The sequence below is a fragment of the Sturnira hondurensis genome, unplaced genomic scaffold (genome assembly GCF_014824575.4).
Source record: "Sturnira hondurensis isolate 20B ecotype Veracruz unplaced genomic scaffold, ASM1482457v3 Scaffold0006805, whole genome shotgun sequence".
NCBI classification, from domain to species: Eukaryota; Metazoa; Chordata; class Mammalia; order Chiroptera; family Phyllostomidae; genus Sturnira; species Sturnira hondurensis.
The window spans coordinates 1,680,139-1,704,247 of NW_028079436.1; the positions used below are offsets into that span (position 1 = coordinate 1,680,139).

A 24,109-nucleotide genomic window follows, 5' to 3' on the forward strand; every position below is an offset into this window, starting at 1 on the left:
GCTCAGAACAGTTTGCTAGTCACTAGTCTCCTGGACGCACGCTGAGAGATCTCTCTCACCACTTCCGTCTTACGAGGGACTTGTCCTCTTTCATCCTTCTGGGAGTCCTGTCCCCAGCCGGACAGAGGACAGCCATCTCCCCTTGTTGACTTGCTCACTGGTTTCTCAGTAAATAAAACTGGTCTCCCCAAAAGTTGTCAAGGAAAGTGCCAGCGCTAGTGAAGCAACATCATGCCATCAGGTTCTACATATATTTTATTTTATGATAAACTATAAATATATAAATAGTTTTAAAATAAGGCCATTAAAAACTCATAAATTAAAACATTCAGCTTCAACCCCTGGCGTATTTCTCTTGCATGATCCTCCTTAGTCTTTCCAGGAAGTCCTTCAGTGTACTCTTCCTGACTTCGTTCGAGGGACACGTGGTCTGCAGAAGAAACAGCTCGTTAGCTTGTGCAGCTGAATATTTGAGTCCCGCCCTCACACCCGTTTACTCGAGACCAGCCCACTCTGGCGTTCCCACCCGAACAGTGATCGAAGCTGGGCCTCACAGGCCAGCTTACCCTGAGTCTGACTCTGGCCCGGGCCAGCCGGCTTTGCCTGCTCTCTGTGCATAGCGCCTACTCTCCTAGAAATGGTTCCTGTAGCCCCTCTAAGTGTGGCCTTTGGGGGTGTCACTGTGTGGGAGAGGTGTGTCTGCACCGCCAGGTGCAGCTCGGGGCTGCAGCATGAAGGTGAAGGTTGAGACCTGGCCCTGCTGCCCACTAAGTGGGCCACAGCCAGGGCGGGGCGGCCCGTGTGGCGGGAAGTGTCCCAGGCCCCACCACCAGGCCACTGCTTCGCTCCGGTTCTCAGCTTTGGACAGACCACTGCGTTTATAAAACGCTTCCACTCATTCTTTGTAAAATGGGTCAAAAGTGTCAATTTTATAAGACAATTAAGAGGAGTAAAAGAGAACGAGTGTGATGCCTGCTCCCTATTCCGTTACCTCATCTCATAGACAAGGAGGCAGGCCCGGGGCGGGCGGGGGCGGGGAGGGAGTTCCCTGTTCCTTTCCCGGGCCTTGCGTGGCTTCCACTCTGGCTGTCCCTCTTCCTGCAGTCGGCTCTCCCCCACCCCTGGGCTTTCCCCACTGGTCCACGAGCATGCTGAGTGTGTACCCCACCTTCGAAGAGCCCCCCTCGTTCCACACCTGCCCTCCAACTGCTGCCCCCTCCTCTGCCGCCTTATATAGCAAAACCCCTCGTGAGGCTTCCCGTGCTCGCTGCCCTCCTGTCCATTCCTCCCATTCCTGTGTCCCCTGTGCCAGCATCTGTGACGCCCTCTGTCACGCCAGGTCCAGGGGCCACCTCTTCATCTTACTTGACCTTCCAGGACATTGGACACACTTGGCCATTCCCTCCTTCTTAGAAGCGTCATCCCTTGCCTTCAGGGCACCACCTGCTCTTCAGCTTCCTACCGCTTCGCTGCTGCCCCTCAGTCTCTTGTTGGAGCCGGTACCTGACCTCTGGCCACCAGCCCCTCGGGGCCCAGCACGCGATCGCCCCGTCTCTGTGCCTTTCGTGTCCCCGCCTTTAACTGACACCTCTCTGAGGACTCGTCCTTGTATACCACAGGCTCTGACCCCTCCCCCAGGCTTCAGACTTTTCCAGCAGTTTCAGTGTCTCCACTTGGCTGCCAGCACGCACAGCAAACTTAGTCTGCGGAAAATTAAACTCCTGGCCTTCTGCTCAGCCTCCACCCTGCTTTGCTGCTGGTTTTCCATATCCGTCCCCACCAGCCACCTGCCAAGGGCTCCAGCCTGGAACCGGGAGGTCACCTTTCACTCGTGCCCGCACACCCCGCACTCTAGATGTGTCACCTCGTCCTTCTGGCTCTGTTTTTGTTACACCCCACATCTAACAGTTTCTACTGCTCCCCACTTTCAAAGCCACCGCTGCCTTCTTCCCCGGGGTGCGGCAGCGGCCTCCAGTGGGCCACCTGGCTTCAAGGCTGACCCTCCTGCCACCTCTTTCCCTCCCAGCAGCCAGAGTGAGCGTTTTAATCCCCAAACCCTGCGGGTGCCTCCCAGCGCAGCTGGGGCAGAAGCCAAAGGCCCAGTGTGAAGGGATCTCCTGCTGAGCCCCCTTGCTCACTCTGCTCCAGCCTCACCCTCATCTCTGAACACGGGGGGGCCCATTTCCACCTGAGGGCCTTTGCACAGCTGACCCTCAGGAGGCCTGCTCCCTTGCTTCACGTAAACATGTTCTCAGTATCACCAGCTCCTAAGTGAGCCCTCTTCCTTCCCCCTCCCCCATGCTCTTTATTGCTCTGTTTTCCTGCCCAGCACTAACCACTGCGGGACATCACAGGACGTGTCAGTCTGCTTTTCTGCCCGCCCCGCCCAGATCATTCTGTGAGACAGGGACTCTACCTTCCTTCCTTGAATACCATGCCCTCAGGGCCTAGAACCATGCCTGGCGCACCTGGGCCTCGCACGTGTCAGCTGAGTGAGGGTTGGTTAAGATGGGACCGCCACTCATAAGGAGGGACAGTGAGACGTGAGGGCGCCGTGGAGAGCCACCCTGCGGGCGTGGTGCAGCTCACCTGGCCGGCCAGGCCGCTGAGGCTCCTGTCCAGTCTGCTCAGGAACCTCCTGTCTGCGCACTCATGGTGCCTGTACAGCTGCCGCAGCGCCGTCGCCGCCCTGCAGAAGGTCTCCCTCTCTGTTGTGTTCTAGAAAGAGAAACGCCAGCGTTACACACCAGTGCTGTTTTGAACCTGGGAGAGAGAGCTTCCCTTCTGGCTTCTTTTCTCGGGGAAGACCGGTGGTGAAGGTAAGTTAGCTCAGCTGTGGCTCAGGTGTCCCGGGATGTCCGCCGTGGGAGCCGATCCTGGCCGCTGGCCTCAGCCAGGACCCCCGTAAGCCAGCTCCCCCAGCAGCCTGCAAAAGCAGCAGTGTTTTCTCAAGAGCTCCCAGTTTTCTTTCTCTTAGAGCGCTTTGCTGAACTGGCAAGTCACAGAGCAGGGATCTGAAAAGGCAGACCCACCTCTCCGGGGCCCAGGGCTGTTTCTTTACTCGACACAGCTGTTCTCTGTGTGGAAGGTACCTCATTCCAATCAGGTTTTAAAATCCAGGTTTCCCTCCTTAGTAACTGGGTGCCCCTTTGGCCTGGACAGGGCTGCCTTGGGCCGCGCCCCCCACTTAGCCATCCCTAAGGGAGATAGTGGTGTGTGCAGAAACTCAGGGTCCAGGTGAGGGCATAAGACATTTCCCCATGGCAAGGTCAGGGTCAGGGTGAGGTGCCCCAGGAGTCTGGCCTCGGGACACCAAGGACGCTTCCGAGAGAGTTTACTATTGAGCTGGGCCTTGTCAGGGGCTTTGGACCTGGAATGTGTGTGATCAGAACCTCCTTGGAATGCTGGGAGCTCCGGGTGGGGAGTCTGGCCACCTGCCTCTTCCTGTGGAAGTTTGAGCCTTAGAGGAGGGAATGTCCAGGCAGGGGAACTGTTCCTAGAGGGATGGTGTCTCGGTCTGAATTGGGCCTGGTGCGAGACACCGAGTCACAGAGCCTGGAGGGCGGCTTTGCTTGAGTCCCATCCAGTTCAGACGGCTCTCTCTGGCCCCTGCCTGGACAGGCTCTGGTCCCTCGCCACCCACAGTGTGGCCCCGGGGCCCAGCAGCACAGGCGTCGTGTGGGAGCTGGCTAGAAGCGCTGAGCCTTGGGCCCCACCTGCACCCCTCACCGAATCACAAATGTACATTAGCAATGTGTCAGGGGACTTTCTATACCAGAAGCACTGTCCAAGCAGCTTCGTTACATATTTTTTCTCATTATCAAGGCAATATAAGTTCACTACAAAAATCATATATATATATAACAAAAATGAATTCACTCATTATCCCAATATTAATATACTGTTAATATTTTGGTAAGTATCTTCCAGAGGTTTTAAAAATACTTGTTTCAAAACAGGGAACAGCTATTGGTGCTGCTTTGTAACTTTTTACACTTAACACATAGTACGAGCATTTTCTTATGTCCTTCAAAAGCATCTGGAACACGGAACTGAGAGCTCTGCAGGAGCACACGGCATGTTCGTACCATGTTCATATCGGCCCCTATTACTGCAGGTTTTTGCCTCCGTCAGTGACCCAGCAGTGAGTCCCCTGTGTAAATCTTTGTGTTCACCTCTTATTTCTTCAGGCTACTTTCTAGAAGCCCCAGTATCCCCAACTACAATAGCTCCCCGCATCCCCTGCAGGGGGATGGACCCTGAGAGGGTGGGCAGGACCCCTCCCTGAGAGGGCATGCATTTGACAAGCTGGTGGAGAGCTCCCTCCCGGCCCGTGATTGCAGTTGGAAGTTGCCGAGCAACACCCGTGTCTCTAGGCTCAGGGAGCCGAGGGCCTCCCATGAACCAGGGGGCTTCATGAGCAGGCACGGCGTGCTACCTGCAGGTGCACCTGAGGCAGACCCTGTGCGGCTGTGGAGGGAATAGCGAGGTTCAAGAGGGCCCAAGGGAGAAGAGCCCTTTTGCTTATTTCCCCATCAAAACCTAGTGGGACTTCTGAGAAACTGGCTTGGAGCCTAGAGATTAAACTGTCTCTTATGTTACAGGAAAGCCCTCCAAAGATATTTGTTAAAGGGTAGTTTGGATGCAACGGGAATTGAGAAGGATTTGAATCAAGTGGAAAAACCTTAAAAACACCTAATTCTAAAGGCCCCTTTAACAAGGGCCTTAAAGTCTTAGTTCCATCGGTGTGGCACCCACAGAGAGACACCCCGCACTGGCTGCTCGCAGCTGCCTGCCCAGCTCCCTCTGCCCGAGGGTGCCCAGCACAGCTCAGGGGCAGGGGCACGCCTGCCTCCACGGCCCCGTGGACAGCACAGGCCAGAGCTGCTCTGGAAAGGAGGCTGCTCGGGGAGGCCCAGACTTAGGCCAGGAGGATGCCGTCCCACGTGGGAGCGTGGGAAGGTGCGGCGCCGTCTGGGAGGCTGCTGCGGTGGCAGCAACTCGGGGGAGCTCTGACCCGGTTTGTGACTGGCTTCCGGGAGCGTCCTAAAGACTCCCTTAGCTCCACTTCTGCCCAGATTTACTTGGCCAGTGCTGTGCATGAGACAATCCTTTACTTTCACTTAAAAAAAAATGGAGGGTTGACATAGAGCTTTCTGAAAAATCAGGAACCTTAGCTCTCTCTGTCAGGAGATGACTCCAGCTCATCGCCTGCCCAGGAAACCTGTCAGAGACCAGCCGGCCTCTGCACTCTGCTTCTCTGCACCCAGGTTCTGTCTTCCACCCAGAAACTGTATCGTCTGACAATTGCACTTCCCAGCAGCTCAAGAGCTGGACTCCATCCAGCGCTCAGCATCACTTTCACTTCTTCAGATGTGGAAACTGAGGCACAAAGAGCTGTGCCGACTCGCCGAGGCTACACCGGTAGTTCATGGCAGAACCAGGGCTGAAACCATGGACTGGCTCCCGTTCAGACCCCTGCTCTTCCTCCTGGCCCTGCCCTTGGCCTTGGCCGGGCCCTCTGGAGATCCAGCACACAAGGCTGTGGACTCTTGTCTACTTTACATATATATATATATATATATATATATATATATATATATATATAATATGTATGTTTATCTATGTATACAGTATTACTATATCACATTAACATACATAATTGTATATGTATATAAAATCTCCAAGTCCTTCCTATCAATAGACAGAGTCTGATATATAATGAGATTCTGAAGGACAAAATTATATAACATATATTCTTGTATATGGTACATTTATTTTGTGTAATATTGTATAGAATTATATTATACTATTACCTATTCTTGTATATCAGGATCCTGGAATAATCGTCAGTGCAGTGAGGTATCTGGGTAAAGGCCCGAAGGAGAGTTTTTCTCACGAAGCAGGACGGGCCTGGCTGGGACCCAGGTGCCGGGGTGTGGCCCTGCCTAACCCACGGGGCTTCACTCCTGGCCAAGCCACCCCCCTGGTGCACGTGGAAAGCAGGAGGTTAGGAGACCACTGGCACATTGAAGCTCTGGGTTTTTCACTCTCAGTTGTGTGTTTCCATGAAAACAGGAACTGATGTGCATGAAGCCATCGATGTATCTGCAGTCGCGTGTTTGTCAGAGCAAACGCACTATCAGCTGTCAAATCTGTCTCCTCCCACTGCAGATGGAGGGGCGGGGGTGAGACTCGCAGGAGGTGGGAAGGTGAGATGCCCGAGCAGCCAGACCCAGGGATGAGTTGGACCTTGTCTGGCAGGAGGCTCTGGACCAGGCGGGGGGAGGAGCTGGCGGGACAGAGGGGGCCGAGGGTCTGAGAGCAGCCGCCCGGAGCCGGTGGGCCCTCCGACGACCAGGCTGGGGGAGAGGAGGGCTCTGGCAGTGCCCTCTCTGTAGCCGTAGGAAGTCTCTTAGACAAAATGAAAGCTCCCTCAACCTGTAATCTCAATATCTGTTTTCGTGAGAGCATTTGGTTTTTCGGAAACGTACGGGCCAGAAAACTCTCTCTTTCAGCAAGCGCTCACTGAGTGCCTCCTCTATTCCAGGCACTGGGCCAGGAATGTAGAGCTAGAGATCTCCTCCTCGGCCGGGAGGTGAAGTAGGGTCACAGAATCCGGGCTTTCTACTACACATCATCTACGTCAAGTGCAACCAGAAACGCTGACACAGGTTTTGAGAGTAAAGATCAGAATTCGCATTCTTTGAAAACAAGTAACACCTATGGTTGAGTCCGGCCTGTTCGCTTTCTGTTCAAAAAGTTTCTTGTTCAAACGCTTGTGGATACCTGTCCTGTTTCAAGTCACCCACCTGCCAGGCAGACCACCCCGACTGTGCTTACCTTCAGGGCGACCAAGACGTCGGCTATGGGCAGCTCCATGCACCGTGGATCCTTGGCCCCGGCAGGAGTGAGAGACAAGAGACAGAGTCACTTCCAACTGCACAGAATAATCTTTGCCAGGCACCCCCCACTCCCTCAAACTGAAGAAACTTCCTCCAGCCCCTCAGCTGGGGGAGAGGGGGAGGGCAGAGAAGCACCAAGAGACAGGTTTCCCATCAACATCTACCAGTGACTACCTCGTAGTCCGAGAAAGAGCCACAACCTCACCACACATGGACAGCCAGTGCCAGAGAGCCTACTCACCTTTCTCGCTGTGAGGATGTTCAGCGTCTTGATGGTCTCTTCCAAGGCGATGTTGGGCTTGCGTCCGTGGACGAAGTTGCTGCTACATGCTAGTAAGCAGACCAGAGCTGGGATCAGGTGGGCGGGGAGACCCATGGACAGATCTCTCCTCGCAATGACAACGTGAGGCGATGAGTTTGCCAGGAGAAGCTAACAATGCAATTCTGACAACGATATCTCTATATATAGATTTAAAATTGCTGAAACCAAAGGAAAATGAGTTTACATTGGAAATTTTCATTACACCAGGTTGGGGCCAATCAGCACCTCTCTTCCAGGAGAAAAAATATGCCTCACAGAAACAGGTAAAATGTTCCTGTGAAATCAGACCAATAGGAAAATGAAACCTTTTTTTCAAATTAACTACAAAGTATCAGCATAGGAAATTACACCATAATATGCTCTTTAGATTAATCTTATCAGCTTGGGGTTGTTGCCGGCTTGTTGCTTTGCAGGAAGAGGCCACAGGTGTCCGAATTTGTTTTAGCTCAGTCCTCCTGGGGAAACATAGAGTAATATCAAGAAAGCTCAACTTGAATGGTCTTTTAACCTGGCTTTTTCCAAGTATGGGTGGCATTTTGGAAACTCCTTTTGTGGAAAAGGTGATCTGGGGATCTCCGTCTAGGTGGAAGGCAAGCAGCAAGCACAGGTCTCCTGGCCTAGCATTCAGGCATGCCATTCTTCCAGGTGAGGGCAGGGAGCGCCCGGCGGGGGGGTGGGCTCAGTTTCGGTCCCAGGAGGTGCGCAGGTCCCCAAAAGGAAGGGGGCGCGAGGCACACTGGGTGCATCCCGAGGTTTCAGGAATGGAAGAGCCACCACCTCACAGATTTACCAATCAAATGACTTTGTTAATGGCTACCACCCACCTGCTGCTTTAGCCCAGGACCCGGGGAGGTGCCAAGCACCCCTCAGTCACACACGTGCAGCAGGATAGTCATGCTTCTGCGCGCCATGCTTGTCCCCCGCCGCCCCCCCTCCCGCCCAAACCTCTCCTTTCCTTCCCTCTCTACTTCCCTTGTCCCAACCCTCTTCTCCCTCGGGGAGGTCACAAAGTGGAGATGACTGTGGAGGTCGTTCCTGCACTTTGAACCTTATTACAATGGCCAGCGCCTTGTGAAGGACAGGGCCTGGACGATTGGGGCAGGAAGGTGCTTTGCCCATGTTGAGGGTGCTTCCATGAGGACTGGGCGACACGCTTGCCCAACTCAAGGCTGTGACTGCTGACACCAGCCACGTGGAGGTGGGCCGTCCCGCCGGGGTTAAGGGCGGAGCCTCCACCACACTGCCCTCCCTCCCCACGCCAGCTGCAGGTGTGGGGTCTCCACCCACTCTCACCTTGGGCCGACTGGCTACAAATTCTAGAGTCCCCATGATCCCCTCAGGCTCAGTAATTTGCTGGAATGACTGAGAACTCAGGAAAGCGCCACACATTTTCATTACAGCAAAGGCGGCCAATCAGACACGGTCGGATGGTGAGGTCCGCCAGGGCTCCCAACAGGAAGCTGCCGCCCTCCCCTCCCTGCGGAGTGAGAACGTGCCCCTCCCCAGCACCTGGACACCACAGAGCCCTTCTGAGCTTGCAGCTCACCCGGGTACCCACATGCAGTGTCACGGGGTGGCACCCCATAGCAGGCTGCTCAAGTGGCTGGCCATTCCGCTGACCTTATGCTGGGCCCCTGCCCGAGAGAGAGGGTGGGCAGATACCACAGCAGCTTAATGGTGTGGCCGACCACCCACCCCTGCCTCTCTCCACCACGTCCTGAGTGGCCTCATTAGCATAAATTAGAGGTTATTGTCCAAGAGCAGGGATAAAGGTCAGATTTGGGGGGTAAGTTTATTCTTTTTTTAAAATACAGATACTTCTCTTTTTCTCCAGTTTTATTGAGATATAATTGTATATAGCACTGTTTAAGTTTAAAGTATATGTAGCATAACATTTGACTCACATATATTGTGAAATGATTACCACAAGCTTAGTTAACATCCATTATTTCATACAGATACAAGAAAAAAAGGAAAAGGGAAAAATGTGGCTCTGGCTGGTGTGGCTCAGTGGACTGAGCATGGCCTGCAGACCGAAGAGTTGCGGGTTCGATTCCCAGTCAGGGCACATGCCTGGGTTGTGGGCCAGGTGCCCAGTGGGGGGCGTACAAGAGGCAACCACACATTGATGTTTCTCTCCATCTCTTCTTCTCTTCCCTTCTCTCTAAAAAAAATAAAATTAAATTAAAAAAAATTCAAAATGTGTTTTTCTTTGTGATGAGGACCAGAGGTTCGACTCTGTTAGCAACTCCCAAGTCCACCCCCCAGCAGTGTCACCGACAGTCATCTGTCCCTGACATCCAGCACAACCAGACGTGTGCGCCGTGTGACCACCACCACCTGAATCCCCCCACTCCCACCGCCCGCCCAACCCCTTGCTTCCAGTAACTGCAAATCTGATCTCTGTTTTCTGTGAGTTGGGTTGCGTTGGGTTGGGTTGCTTGTGTGGGGGGCACCCCCACACAAGTGCTTATGGTATTTGTCTTTCCCTGTCTGACGTCTTGCTTAGCACAGCGCCCTCAGGGCCCATCTGTGTTGTCACAAATGGCTGGATTTCCCCCCTTTTTATGGCTGAGTCATCTGTTCTATTGTGTGTGTGTGACGTTTTCTGTACCCACGCATCCATCGATGGACACGGAGGTTGTTTCCAGGTCTTAGCTGTCGTAAATCACGCCGCAGGGCATGAGGGGCCTGGTAGCTCTTCAAGTTAAGGTTTTTGTTTCTGCCGGATAAATAGCCAGAGGTGAAATTGTTGCATCCCAGGCAGTTCTATTTTTAGTTCTGGGGGAACCTCCACACAGTTTCCACAGTGGCTGCACCAGTGATGTTCCCAGCAACAGTGCACAAGGGTCCCCTCTCTCCTTGTCACTGCCAGCACTTGTCATCTCCTGTCTTTTTAAGGATGGGCATCCGGACAGGTGTGAGACGGTGTCTCGGTGTGGTGTGGACCTGCATGTCCCGTGATTAGTGATGCGGGGCACCTTTTCATGTACTGCTTGGCCGTTCCTATACCTTCCACGGGAAAAATGTCTAGTCGGGCCTTTTGCCCATTTTTAAATGGGATCATTTGTTTTTTCCTAGGGCAGGTTCATCCTTCACTACACAGACAAGTGGAGTTTGTGAGACAGGCAGAGAGGTTCCTTCCAACGCAGGCGGAGACTTCAAGTCATAGGAGCTATTATTTGGAGTAAAATGGTGCATGCTCCTTCGTTGAGGAAAGGTTCAAGTTAAAACAGGGGTGAACTTGGGAGCGCAGACACCGGAGGAGATCTGGGCTGCGAGCACACCTCTCAGAGCTGAGAGCAGCCGGGGGCGCATTCAGGGGTGGTTTTGGGGGCGCCTGACCTCACTGCTGGCCGGACCAGGTGTACGGCTCTGGGGGGAAACGGGTGGGTCAGGAAAGGAATACAGCTTCTTTGTGGTTCTTCAGTGGTGGATGAGGCCAGAGAAATTAGGATGAACTTTCCGGAACATCAAGGAGTGACCAGAGATCCCCTCGAGGGCAAGGAGAAATCAGGCTGCCATGCACGCACGTGGCTGCCTGGGCAGGGGCAGGCTGGGAGGGGCCCGCAGGTCAGGGATGGGCTCGGCCTGCAGGAGGACGCTGCTGGGCCCACACCCTCTTCCCTTAGCCCCCCTTCCTGTGAGAGCCGCCCCCGGGCCCTGGCCCCTGTGTGGCCTCAGAGCTTTCCTTTCAGCCCAAACCAAACCAGCTATAAGCACTGGGGTCAGAGTTTAGCAAACAGGGCACTTGTCAGCCCTGTGCTCACTGACCCTGTCTGGGCTCAGTTTCCTCACCTGTGAAATGGGAAGTGCTGGCTCTCAGCACTCCAGGCAGGGTGTGGTGACTGGCCACCAGCGCTGCCCTTGGTGGCCCAGGCGGCCGTTGGTGCTGCCTCTACTGTCCTGTCACTGTGCGACCTCAGGCACCACGCGGTCCCTCTGTGAAGTGAGGGCGGCAGCTGTCCCTGCCTCGTGAGGTTGTTCTGGGGGGAAAAGCGGTGTTCTGGAAGAAGTCAGAGAGTGCCTGGCGCACAGTGAGGCTCTGTATCTCAAGCACAACCGCCATCACCAGCACCACCGCCATCACCGGTCCTGTGTTCGCGTGGTCCAGTGACTGTGGCTCCAACTGTCTCAGGGACCTGAGTCTGGATGGGGCCGTGCAAGTTTTGCCGGCGGGCACATCCCACATGTGGCCCTCCTGGATGAGTCCCCGATTTCAGCCCCCGTCCTTGTTCCTGGGAGTCACCGTAGTTGCTACACTGCAGCCCTCGCACTGTTGTGTCTGGATGCGCTGCGGAAGGGGGTGCTGCAGAGAACCCCTTAGGCAGAAAGGACTTGGTGCAGGAGAGCAGCCGCCGGTGAAATGGGAGGCAGGGGGAGTGGGCTCCAGGCTGGGTCCCCGACTCTGAAGAAACGGCCCATAGGAAGGGCCACTACCCTAGGAGCTGCCACGGCAGGGCTGAAGTTCAGGAACACAGCCCCGAGGCTACAGTCCAGGGACCCCAGAACTGTTTCCTCAATGCCTCTCCACACCCCCAAACCAGCTCAGCAGTAAATGGCCCCCACCCCACACAAGGGAGCCGGAAGATGGTGTCTGCCCACCGCCGCCCCCCCTCGCCTCTCAAAGCTCCCTGGGGAGCAGTTCAGCCCTGACTTGAACTTGGGGTGGGGGTGGGAGGTTGGAGGACTGAACCATAAGCCCTCAAGGGCAAAGGCAAGGAGCTTGAGCAGCGTGGCCCAGCCTCTCCTGGCCCCTGGCGGATGACTCTTGTCCCCTCAGCCCTTTGAATCTTCTTTCCTCTGTCAGCTGAGCGGGACAGGATGCAGAAGAGCCCAGAGTCCTCCGAGGGAGCGGCCCCTGCCAGCAGAGATGAGGGGGTGGGCCCTGGCCGGGCAGCAGGGGACAGTGAAGGCAGGCAGGGCCCGTAGAACCAGGGGGCCTGGGGAAGGGGAGGCCGGGGCATGGGAGCAGGGGTGGGGGGCTGAGGTGCAGGCAGCAGGAGAGCATGTGCATGTGTGTCTGGGGCTTGGGGGTCCCGGGTAGCTCTGAGCCCCAGCTCTGCTCCTCACTCTGGGTGACATTGGAAACGTCGCTCTGTCCAGGCTGTCAACTGGGCTAATTAATGGCAGGGCCCTGGGAAGATCACACAAGGTAATAAATACAGTATTTGGTGTGGTGCCTGGCACGTCAAAAGCCTGCAGTAAATGCCAACCATCATCACTGTCATTATTACTATCAGCTCTTAGGAATGGCTGAACTCAGGGATGAGGAAGAGCGAGAAGTGGCAGGGGAGGCTGGGTGGCTGGCCCGGGCGGGGGGAGCTGCCGGTTATGGTGACTGTGGTTCAGGGGGAGGGTGACGGGCCACTAGCCCCAGGGTCCATACTGTATGCAGTATGTTCTGCATACAGAGGGAGAGTGTGGGTTGGGGACACAGAGAGTGAGGAAGCCACGGGGACGAGGGGAGACAGGGACAAGAGCTGCCTGCAGTGCCCCAGCGACCCTGGAGTCAAGGGGGGAAGGAGGGGAGGCCACTGCCGCCACCGGGAGCCTGAGAGGGGACCCCAAGAGGGGACCCCAGCCTCAGCTGCCGCAGAGCTCTTCGGGGCCCGGAGAGGGAGGGGCAGGCGTGCTCCTGCTGGACTTAGTGACAAGATCTCTGGGGACCTCACCGAGGCGGCTCCTGGGGTGCAGCCAGGGCAGAGGCCCACAGGTGAACGCATCTGAGGGGGTGCTGGCTGCGGGTGGTGGGCGGTTACGCGTGTTCGGCAGCTAGTTGTCGAATTTTTTTTATTGATTGATTTTGAGAGAGTGAGAGAGAGAAAAACATCAGTGTACTGATCACACAGTCACTGGTTGATTCTTTTGTGTGCCCCGACCGGCTGGCGCTCTAAGCCCAGAGCTGCCCACCAGGGCCTCCTGGTTAGTGTTTGGAGGATCGCCCTTGAACACAGCTTCCCCGGCTTGGTCAAGGGCAACTCTGCCCTTTGGGTGCTCCTGTCCAGCCCAGAACTGAAGCTCTGTCAGCATACCGGGGGCCCTGGTCATGGAGGTCTGTGTGTGCGCGCATTACTTGTGTAAGACACATATATGTACATACCATGGGAAACGGTACTCATATGTTACATGATATACAAATATTAACTATATGTTTCCGTTTTCTAGCCACATAATTTCAAAAATCTTTCATTATGGGAAATTTCAAACACATACCACAGCAGCCCCTGGTTAGCCCCAGAGGCTTCACAGGTGAGCAGCACGGGCCCATCGGATTCGTCTCCGCCCACCCCTGCCCGGCCCACCTCCCCGCCCCACCTCCACTGCCCGCCCCTCCCTCCTAACTAAGCATCCGGCTCCCACCCTTGTCCCTACTTTCTGTTCCTCACATGGCAGCCCCAGGGCTTCTGGTGAACCTGAGCCAGAGGTGTTCCCTGTCCCACCAGGAGCGGAGCCCTTGGGGCCCCAGGCCCACCTTCAGCCTGCACAGTCCCAGCCTGGGCTCCGGCCCGTGGGCGCTGGGGCAGCGGGTGCCTTCCTTGCCTGCACAGCTGGGCACCTGGCAACCTCGCTCCCTGCTCTTCTTCGTTCCCTGTGCCGAATGCCTTTCTCCCACTTGCACTTCAACCAGATCTGCTTCTGGATTCTCTCTCCAGGGAGGGCCTCTCTGACCTCCCCTCCCAATACGGCGGCCCCTAATGTGGTCGCCCACAGTAGCTCCCACTGTGCCTTGCACTCTGGGGTTCTCCTGTCTGTGGATCCTGCGTCTCCAGTGGATGCAGCCTTGTGTGTCCACTGTGGGTCCCAGCATCTCATCTGGTGTCTGGCCCCAGTGAAGGCCATGGTGGACATTTGTTGCAGGACTGTGAGTTCCATCCCACAGCGGGGCAGCTGTGTAACAGGGAAGTCAGGAGCACAGTGGGGACCCTGAGGCCTTGCCACAAGTCCCCGGAGAAGGCAGAGGAATGGGACCCTGAGCACAGATGAGGGGGGACTCCCCCAAGGGGGCAAGGGGGCCAGGGGAGGACAGAGCCAGGGCAAGCAGAGCCTTAGATTCCGGCTTCGAGGACTGGATGGCGAGGCAGTTGCATAGGCCCTAGCTCGGCTCTCCTTTGAGAAGCAGGTGGAAGACCGTCCTCCTGAGAGAGAGGAAAGTCGGCTGAGGAGCCTGCAGGACCTCTCCCTCTGTCCCCAGGACACCAGTGTCACTTCAGCCCACTCTTTCCTGTCCACCGCCTGGTCTCCCTGTGCCAGACGGGGGCTGTGTGAAGACCCCCAAGAAGGGGGTGCCTTACTCCCTCTTTGGCAACATGGGGTCTGACTGGCCCAAGGACCCAGCCCGCAAAAGGAGGGCTGCTCAGCCTCCTGACTCCCAGGCCTCCCCACCCCTCCCGCCCTCTCCACCCCCCCCCCCCCGCCCCCGCCCACTATCTCCCCTGAGACAGCGGCTTTGGCCCTAGGGAGGAACTGGGAGGGGCCCAGGGGCCCTGGGCCGGTCTGCCCAGGGAGTGCCGCAGGTCCCTTCCCCTCCCCAGTTCTGATCTGTTCCCTTGTGACATCAATTTCATGTCCTCTGTTTTTAATTTTGTCTTTGTCCCCCAGGGGGAAGTGCACGTATGCTCCTTATAGGAAATGTGGGGGAACAGAGAGGAGAAGAAAGAAGAGACAATCCGTGGTGTCTTTTCTGATGTGGTGTCTTGAGGCTCCATGGCCAGGGCTCAGGTTTGGGGGGGTGGGGGGGGTCAGCAGGCCGCCGGGCACTGGGCCCCGTGGACGCCCCCGCGGGTGTCAGGGAGAGCCGTGGGGCCACAGGCTTGTCCGACTGGTGCGGAGAGTGGGGCTGTGAGACTGGCTGTTTAAGTGCGGCGTCTGCGTCCCCGGTGACCCCAGGGCGGGTGTGCCAGGGCAGGGCCCTGGGCTGGGGGTGGCTCTGAAGGGCGCTTGGAGAGCATCACTTTCCACAAGAGAAGGCTCTGTGCAGGGAAGGGGGGAGCGTAACAGAAAGTGAGGCTGTAAGTAGAAAACCGCTTCTGGGATCTCACCGGCTTCGTCATGGGGCCCTCCCTGGCTGCCGGGAAATCAGTTGATCTGGGAAAGTTCGCTGCAAACCCTTTGCTCTGCTGCGCTGGGTGGAGCCGAGAAATGAATGAAGATAATGGGCCTGTATGACTTTTCTCTTTCAGAGTAGGAGTGGGCCACGTGTGTGGGAGGGTGACCATGGATACAGCCACCAGCTCTGACGCCGGCTCAGCCCTCTAGAAAGTCTAGCTGACCGCCAGCCTGCCCTGGGCCAGGGCACCCCCACCCCCACCCCTGGGAGCACAGGGCCCCTGGACCCGGCCCGGCCTTCGCAGAGTGGAGCCGCTGGAGGGGGGACAGTTTTTGACTTTGCTCAAACTGACCAGCCGGATTAACATCCGGCAAAAGCAAAAAGCACGCCCTGATCCGCCACAATGAAACAGTGAGAAGGTGATGGGCTGGATAAGCCCAGCCCCCTGCAGGCTGAGGGCACTGAGGAAGCCCTGCAGGCCCAGCAGTGCAGAGGGCCAGCCTCGGCCCCGGGGGGGGGCCCCCCAGCTGACTCGGGCGTTTCTGACATCTCAGCTCACGGTGTGCAGAGGTGTCTGGGGCCCACTCCACCGGAAACTCAGCTCTGTCTCACTTCTCACTTGGGTCCCAGCCCCTTTCAGTGAAACCTCCTAGGCCTGGGGTTCCTGGGGTGTCAGGGGCTCCCCGCCCTGGGCCCCACGGTCAGCATCTCCTTCCTACTCACCTCGCGCTCTGTCTCTCCCTGACCCCCCTTCTCTCTGGCCCCGCCCTTGCCCTGCGCATCAGAGAAGCCAGCGCACACGGGCAGGGAGAGCTCCCAGCAAAGGCCCTGGGGGTCAGTGCCCAGGCTCTGACGTTCCTAGCCACAGTGGTGGCACAGGCCTTTTTGTTCTCTTTTCTGTCTTTTTTTTCTCTCTCTCTCATTCCTGGCTGAGCCCACCTCTGTTGCTGGCAGAGGTGGCTTGGCTCCGCGGCTCTGTGAGGCATCTGTCGTCCCTGGAAGGCCCCGAGCCTTTTCTGACTCACAGCACAGTGCTGGTGACCACAGGTCCCCTGTTGGGGCACAGGCTCAGAGGTGCAGGCTGGGAGCTGTGGGCGGCTGAGCATGTAGCACACTGTGGACCCCTAGTGGCAGGGCCCTGTCGGGACGGCGCACTCAGCCTCAGGGCCCTGGCGACTGCAGGGCTTGGAATTCAGCCTTGGGAAATCCTCAGGGACCCTCCCCCCAACTCACCCCCGGAGGCAGCCTCAATGCCATCCTCCTTTTGGGCAGAGGGGCTGATGCCATGGGTGGTCAGAGAGGACGTGAGCCAGAGGGCATGATGCTACCTGCAGAAGAATTACTAAATTCTGTGCTAAAAATTAATCTTCCGTAAATGTCCTTCTGGCCTTAAAATCCTTGAATCTCTCAAGAGAGATTCAGGAGACTGATAGCAGAGATCTTGCCTCCTATCCCTACCCCTGGCTTTGGAGCCTCCCCATTCTCCCTGGGTGGGGCCCCCTTCCCAACCCCACCCCCTGATGTCAAAGACGCCTTTTTCGTGCTCAGCCCTGGTGCCCGGCTCAGGTCGAGTCTCGGTCATTGCCTGCCCAGCAGCCTGGTGCAGTGCAGGCCACCGGCAGTCCTCAGCAAGGGTAGTGGGACTGACCAGGTTCTGGGACCCCTTGGGACCACAGAGACCAGTCCAGTCCCTGCTCTGAACAGCCTGTGGGACACTTAGCTCCTGTGTCCCCTCCCCAGGTCTTCCCTGTCTGGGTCTAGTGTCTCTAGCGTCCTGCTCCTCCGTTGTGACTTCTTCCCACACCTGTGCCTGGGTGCCATTGCGGCAGGGGTGTGCTCCATTGCACTCTGTCGATGTCACCCGCCCCCTGGACAAGTCCTGCTGTGGCCTCTGCTGCCTGCAGCCACTCTCACCGACATCTGAGCATCGCTGTAGATGTTCCCCCAGGGCTCTGGGCTCCCCAGCGAGGGCCCCCGCCTGTCCCCCCAAGGTTCAGACTGGTGTACAGCGGCCCTCTGCCAGGTGTGGAGGCATCCCAGCCTCCTGGGGCAGCCCCTCTGCTCTGGGCGCATCCCCACAACACACAGTGGAAACCGCTGAGGATGCGAATGACCGTCAGCTGGTTCTTGCTACGGCCTGCTGCTTCTGGCGCCTGCACCACGGCCCCTCCTCAGAGGAGCCCTGCTCAGGGCCCGGAGACCCTGGCTGTCCACGCAGCCGTTCCACAGTCCAGGGGCCACAGGTCAACTGGTGCACCTCCGTTCACAGAGGCATGAGTGTGCGGTCTCTAGCGACCTAATGACAAGACAGCTTCAGAAATTGAATGGGCTGTCCCTAGATTGTTGGTAGTGAGCTCCCCATCAGGTCGAGTGCCCAAACAGGCATATGACAATATTATAAAGGTCATGCATTCAGGTCAGATGGCACTTGGACAGAGGGAGTCAGGGTTGTTAAGTGGAGCAGGAGTGAGTTTGGGGGTCAGATCCTGGCTTTGCTCCTCACCTTTCTCTGAGGTCAGACAGGTTATGAGAGTGACACAGGGGGTGTGGGTGGTGCCAGGTGTAGGCTGGCCGCTCACCAAGATCTGGGATCATGAGATGGCTTCTGAGGTCTCTGTCTGCCCCAGATGTCCTTCTCGAACGAACTCACACTCTGGCCCCAGCTTCCACGCTGCTCCTTGTGTGTGTGGGGGGGCAGCGGGACTTCCCCCAGGCCAGGGCCTCCCTCCCCCAGGGCTTGCTCCCTGTCTTTCTGCCCAGGTCTTGTCCCTCACTCCCCCCAACTCCACCTGAGGCCCCCTCCTCCATTGCCTCCAGAGGCGCCCCAGGGAATCTTGGGAGCACAGGCTAGTGCTCCCAAAGGTCGAAATAGAAGGCAAACACCTCGAGACCTCTCGTCATCCTCTTTATTCTGGCGTCCAGTTTGACAAAGTCAGTGATAAAATATACTCAGTGACCGCTCCCCCCAATCCACACATACCACAGGCAGTGTTCTTGGTTGTTCCTGTATATATTATTAACCCCAATAACATATTTTAATACTTAATTTTAAATACAAGAAAAAACAATAAATTACTCCTTGGCTGAGGGCCGGCGGCTGGCTGGCAGGTGGACCAGAGCCTCGGCCCACGGCCAGGTGAGGTAGCAGAATTTCGTACACGGCACTTGGTCCCGGGGATGGTCCGTCCGCTGCTTTAATGCTGGAGCCCCAGTTTCCACGCCCGTGGCTCCTGGTCCCCGCAGTGTCGGTCCCTCCCTCTCCCCGGCACAGACAAACACACTTGTTTAAATAATACATAGTAATAAATAAGGCTAAGAAGAGATGGGCCTGAGCTGTGTGCTGCCTTGCTTGCCCCTCTGAGAAGCACGTCTCCACCCACCCCCCACCCCCCACCCCGCCCCCAGGGCTGGGCCAGGCTGTAATGCTCCAGCTGGCTGGGGGGGGGGGGGTGGCGGCAGGGGGCGGGGAGGTGACACGGGCAATGTTTGTCCCCTCCTCCCCAGGCTCGGGGCCCCTGCCCGGGCACCAAGGTCGGGCAGGGCTGCAGGCAGGCAGCGCAGGCTGAGGTCTAAGCTAAGGAAACCCTCCCTACCCCACCCGCCCCGTCTCCCCAGGGTATTTCCACCATCTGAAACAAAGATGAACGGTCAGGGCCAGCCTCGCGGACCGCGATGCCAGCGTTCAGGGCTCCGGCCTTCGGCTGGGCACTCCGTCGCGCACCATTTTCCTCAGGTGGCGGAGCAGGTCTTTGGCAAACTGGATCACTTCGACTTTGGTGTCTTGGATGGGCGGCTTGAGGCCCTGCTGCAGGGACAGACAGGTCTGCGTGTTAGCGGGATGGTGCCAGGGCCAGGGCAACCAGCCTGGGCTGGGGCTTCCCAGGGTCGGGCACGCTGGGTCCTCTGCGAAGGCCCCATGAGGTGGTAAATGTCACTCTCATTTTAAAGAGGTGGCAGGAGTCAGGGGCCCTCCCTCACACCCAGGTCCCTGAGACCCCAAAGGCCGCATCCCTGCTGCCACAGTGGACCCCACGTCGCCAGGTGGACACATGGTTCAGATGCTCAGCCAGGTCCCCTGCAGCTCCTGGGGCTGGCCAGAGGGTGCAGGGTGCAGGGTTCAGGGAGGGGGCTGGGGCCAGGGCCTTACCCTAGCTGAGGGCTTGAGAGGGCAGAATCTGCTCAGCAACCTCTGGGTCTTCTGGATGGCACGGCACTCAGAGACATTCATCAGTGAGTCCAGGGCGGCACAGTACTGCAGGGAGGAGGAGGCGGGGGTCAGGCCCTGCTGCTTCAGGGAGGTTGCAGGAGTGAGGGGGCAGAGTGGCGGCAGGGGAGAGAGTGGCTCTTCACGCCTGCTTGCAAGCCCCAGGCCTGTGAGCCAGGCTCTGAGGAGACAAGCCCCAGCCTTGGGGTCCCGGGGTGCAAGGGGTCCTTACCGAGCCAGCCGTCAGGTTGACATGCCACACCATGCTGCCATTGCAGAGGGAGTCCTGGGGGAGCAAGAGGACAGTGAGCCGAGTGCAAGCGGGGTCCCGGGCCTGCTCCCCAAGGGGCCAGGCCCCACCAGCACCCCATGTTCCCCAGAGGCAGGCCTGGCCCTCAGGGTCCCTGAACCTCATTCCCTCTCAGGGAGGCCCACTCTCCAGGGGTCTTCGAGCCAGGAGAGAAAAACTGAATGACCCAACTGCTAAAGGGACACGCCTTCTGCGCCACCGCCACTCACCACAGCCAGGGCAGGAGGACAGAGGCGCCAGGCCAGTCAGCAGGGCCCCAGTCAGGTGCGGGAGGGGGGACGTGGGGAATGAGCACCCTGCCTGATGGTAGGAGGGGGACACCGCGGCTCCGAGCAGGGGCACCCTGGTGTCGGCCAGGCCTGGTCTGAATCTGGTTTTCGTGAATTAATCTCACGCAGGCTCGGTGGGTAAAATGGGTCCTCACACCGGTCTTAAGCGGCGGCTTTCATTTCGCAATGAAATGAGATACCAGCACCAGGCTGGCACATGGCTGGGCGCTGACCCTACTCATGGGCCCTTCCGTAAGATCGGGCTTAGCTAGGATGCTATGGACAATGCCCCATGGCTGCTGCATTCAAATCCCATTGGCAAATGCCAAATGGTTCTAATCTCACGCTGGCCCTTCGCTTTTCTCTGTTCAGCAACGGCTGAGTAGGCGCTCACTGCGGCTCTGCAGGAGCCCTTCATGGGTCTGTCCACTTGTATTGCTACACCCCCAGTCTGGCTCCTCTCCCTCCCCTGTGACCTGTCCCTGGGCCATGGGGCCTCTTCCTGACCCACAGGCATCTAAGCACTAGACGCAGCCTTCCAGGCCCAGGCCTGGACCAGTATTGCTGGAATTAATAAAACGTCAACCACCCGGCACCCTCAGAGCTGGGATCCCGGCCAGGGGGCACTCACCTTGGTGATGTTGGCCAGCTCCTCAATGAGCTCCTTGAAGGCCGTGAAGGAGGGTGGCACAGGGCCTGGGGAGGCGAGACCGCCAAAGCTGGTGAGAGCGATGACCAAGGTCAACCAGAGCGCCATGGAGCCCAGAGCCAGCGGGAGGAGCCAGGAGCAGACACGAAGGCTGGCCTGGGCTGAGAGTTTGTGGCCTCGGTCTTTTGTGGCGGCTTTTTATAGGCCCAAGTGATGACGCTTCACCCCTGGTCTCCGCTCTGTCAGGTACTATCTGGAAACCACATCTTTACTCATTTTGATTTTAACTTTGTGGAAAATCCAGCGCCACATAAAGGAAAGCGTTTGATTTGTTGTGGACTTAATATTGAGAGGGGTGTGGGCAGTTTCCTAGATCTGGAGGGGCTTCCTCCAGGGAGAAGCCTCAAGGGGGGCCTGGCCTCAGCCCGGCCGTGGGAGCTCCAGCGGTCCTGCCTGGCAGCTGGCCCAGCCGCTGCCCTCAGACTGGCTGGGGTCACCGTATGTGCCGGACGGTCAGTGCCGTGACCCGAGTCCACCAGATTTGGGAAATTGGGTGTTTTATATTTTCAATGACCTGGTCTCTTGCATTATCATAGGAATACTGGCTTTGGAGACAAGGTCCAAATGGAAAAAGGAACAGATTGCAGTTCACATCTTTTGGCCAACCCCGCTGCCCAGAGGTCTCCTGTTGGAAGGTGTATAGACATTCAGATTCCTGGGTCTCTGCTAAAAGATCCAGTCAGATTCAGGGATCCTCCTAGGACATTTCCTTTCCTGTGTTTTTTCTTTTTTTTTAAAGTCCTCATCCAAGGATATGTTCATTGAATTTAGACAGAGAGATAGGGAGGGGAAGAGAAACATTGATCGGTTGCCTCCTCTGTGTGGGTGTACTGGGGATTGAACCTGCAGCCTTTCGGTGTACAGGAGGAGGCTCCAACCGATGGAGCCACCCAGCCAGGGCAGGGACCTTTCCTTTTCAATGTAGCTTTGATGGTAACATGGAGCCCAGGCCGCCTGATTAGAGGAGCCTGGCCCAGGCCTTCCTTGTGGGTCCATCTTGCTGGGAAACCCTTCCTGTGCCAGGTCAGTGGGAGGTGGACCCGGTGCTGCTGAGACCTGGGGCGGCCACCTTCGCCCACCGGTCTCTGGCAACCCAACCCCATGCCCTCTGGGGACCTCACGGTTCTGGTCTGCAGAATGGGGCCCTCCTGGGTCCGCTTGGCGGATTGCACCCGGTGGGGGAACTGCTTGCCCCCTGTGGGGGAACTCTGTCTTCCTGCTCTCCCCTCCTTTCTCTAGAAGTCTTCCAGGAACACCCACGACAGACAGCGGGGGCATCTGCCTATTGGGTGCTGATGTCAAGCTCGCTCCCCCTCACCCACTTCCTCCTCTAAGTGACTGCCCCCACCCCCACCCCGCAGGCCCCCCTCTGCCGGCTAGCTTAGCCTCCCTCTGCCACCCTCCAGGGGAGCTCAACTCCACCAAAGGGCCTTGGGTGGGGGCCTTGGGTGGGGGCGCGCTGGAGCTGTCTGCCTGCGCCCAGCCTCAGCTGCTCCCCAACACCCCCGCGCCTCCGCCCGGCACGCCCACCTGTAGCACTGTTCCCCCTTCCACTCTGGCCAGACCCTCAGCTCCCCACCCAACTGCAGGCCCCGAGTTCCCAGGCTAGCACCTGGCCCTCGTGCCCCCCGCCCACGCCCCCAGTGCCCATGTGCTGCTTCTGGCTGTGCGACCCTCTGTGGGCCTCAGGGTCGCGATCTGTAGAACCGGGCCAAGGGCATCTGCCTGGGTCTCGGATTGGGGGTAGTGGGGGGAACCACCGCAGGCTGCCCCAGTCTCGCAGCCCTGCGCCAAGATGAGTCAACGCCTCCCTGATGCCCAGGACCAGCGAAACCAGGCGCCCGAGCGTGGGAGAACCTGCACTGGCCCCGCCATGGCGGTCGAGATGCCCCGCGGAGATAGAGGCGCGGCCTTATGTAATGGGAGATGGGGAGGATAAGCGGGCTCTGCCCCGAGGCCGGCCCTCCTCGGTGGCCTCCGGCGGTGGCCGGTGCCCCGGGGGAGGGGGGGAGGGCACAGATCAGCCTCGGGGCGAAGCTGCAGGGCGCGGGGCCCCGACTGCTGGTCCACCAAACAGGTCGAAGGCCAAGCGAGGGGCCGGCGAAGGTGGACAGGATGGGTCCCGCGCCAGGCAGCCCAGGGCCAGGCTGGACACGCGGGCCCCACTGAGCTCCAGTGCCCCTGCGCCCTGGAGAGGGGGCGGCGCGCACACCAGCCAGCAGGCACCGGCCGGGGATCCCCTGGGGCAGAGGACGCTGTCGGGGGACAAGGCCGAGCTGTCCGCCCCTTTTCCTGTCCTGCCGCCGCAGGCGTGGGAGCTGCACCATCAGAAGTGGCTGGGAGACCCCCCTGGCCCTCAGCGTCGCGGAAGGCTCCGCCGCCCACGCCAACTGACTGGTTTATGTTGCTGTTTCTCGGTTTTCTGCAGGGCGCCATTCACACCCCATAACTGTAATCGACACAAACTTCCTAAGAGCTGCTCGGGACACTCGACTCCCCTGGCGCCACCTCTTCTGCAGCCCTGGCTGGGCCGCGGCGCCAGCGTCTGACAGGTGCAGCCCCGGCGCCCAGGGCCCAGGAGGGTCCCACGGGGGGACCGCTGGGGCTGCGACCGACCTTTCCCTTGGCGCCGAGCCACCTTTGCAAGGTTTCAAAAAAATCATTTTCCAACTTTGGGTCTCCGTTGGAAAGAGAAGATGCCTTGCCAGTGAGAGTAGGAGCTCCGCGAGTTGTTCGAATAATTTAAAATATCTAACTCATTAGATTTGAATTGTTATTGAAGTTATACATGCATGCCAATTTTAAAAATGAAACAATTCAAGGAGGATAATGATGAATAGAAAAACTCCATTGTTCTCTTGCATTGTCATGCGTCTTGTGAGTGAGGGACCAGTGGTCCTTGGCTCCTTCGAATCTTTTAGAAGTTTGTACCACGAACAGCTGTTGGGAGACAGCACCTTCCTCTGAATCAGCAAACGGCAGGCGTGGTGACCACCATTAAACCCCCGTGTTCCCCAAGCTCCCTCCCCTGTGCCCTGTGCTTGCAGCTTCTGCCGGCTCTCACGGCCACCCTGCGAGAAGCGGAGTTCAGGGAGCACAGTGAGAAGTGCTCACGCTGTAGGAGGCCACCACACGTGGTAAACTCTTCTCTGCCTCTGATCGCAGGGGGTGTCTTCTGCTGCACCCCCGAAACCGACAAAACAGTCAGTCCGCGTGCGGTAGGGGCAAATCTGACCCTCCTGTTGCTGACACGCAGCATGCCCTCCTGGCCCCGTCTCCTCTCCAGAAGAACCACCGGGTTTCCCTGGTGGGTGTGGTTCGGTGACTTGCGGGTCCTCCC

At 57.8% G+C, this 24,109-nt stretch overlaps 2 protein-coding genes across 2 annotated transcripts; both read right to left on the reverse strand.

Moving 5' to 3' along the window:
* Window positions 1–334: 334 nt before the first annotated feature.
* On the reverse strand, window positions 335–7,315 carry IL4 (interleukin 4). Its single transcript, XM_037050537.1, has 4 exons — window positions 7,147–7,315; window positions 6,844–6,894; window positions 2,590–2,718; window positions 335–430 (listed from the first exon to the last, which is right to left on the reverse strand). The coding sequence occupies exons 1-4, from the start codon at window positions 7,279–7,281 to the stop codon at window positions 335–337; spliced, it is 411 nt and encodes a 136-aa protein (XP_036906432.1). The 5' UTR covers window positions 7,282–7,315.
* An 11,623-nt stretch (window positions 7,316–18,938) lies between these two features.
* Window positions 18,939–22,047, reverse strand: IL13 (interleukin 13). Its single transcript, XM_037050538.1, has 5 exons — window positions 21,891–22,047; window positions 20,692–20,903; window positions 19,714–19,767; window positions 19,425–19,529; window positions 18,939–19,082 (listed from the first exon to the last, which is right to left on the reverse strand). The coding sequence occupies exons 1-5, from the start codon at window positions 22,045–22,047 to the stop codon at window positions 18,960–18,962; spliced, it is 651 nt and encodes a 216-aa protein (XP_036906433.1). The 3' UTR covers window positions 18,939–18,959.
* Window positions 22,048–24,109: the final 2,062 nt, after the last annotated feature.

Bases quoted from the DNA above. Each gene is read 5' to 3' on its own strand.
- IL4 (XM_037050537.1), bottom strand. From the start codon at position 7,281: ATGGGTCTCCCCGCCCACCTGATCCCAGCTCTGGTCTGCTTACTAGCA. The intron at 6,895-7,146 runs GTGAGTAGGCTC...GCCGGGGCCAAG, and splicing joins ACATCCTCACAGCGAGAAAG to GATCCACGGTGCATGGAGCT. The intron at 431-2,589 runs GTGAGCTGCACC...TTTCTTCTGCAG, and splicing joins TCAGCGGCCTGGCCGGCCAG to ACCACGTGTCCCTCGAACGA.
- IL13 (XM_037050538.1), bottom strand. From the start codon at position 22,047: ATGCCCCCGCTGTCTGTCGTGGGTGTTCCTGGAAGACTTCTAGAGAAA. The intron at 19,768-20,691 runs GTGAGTGCCCCC...TTGCTCCCCCAG, and splicing joins AGCTGGCCAACATCACCAAG to GACTCCCTCTGCAATGGCAG. The intron at 19,083-19,424 runs GTAAGGCCCTGG...CTGTCCCTGCAG, and splicing joins CTCTCAAGCCCTCAGCTAGG to CAGGGCCTCAAGCCGCCCAT.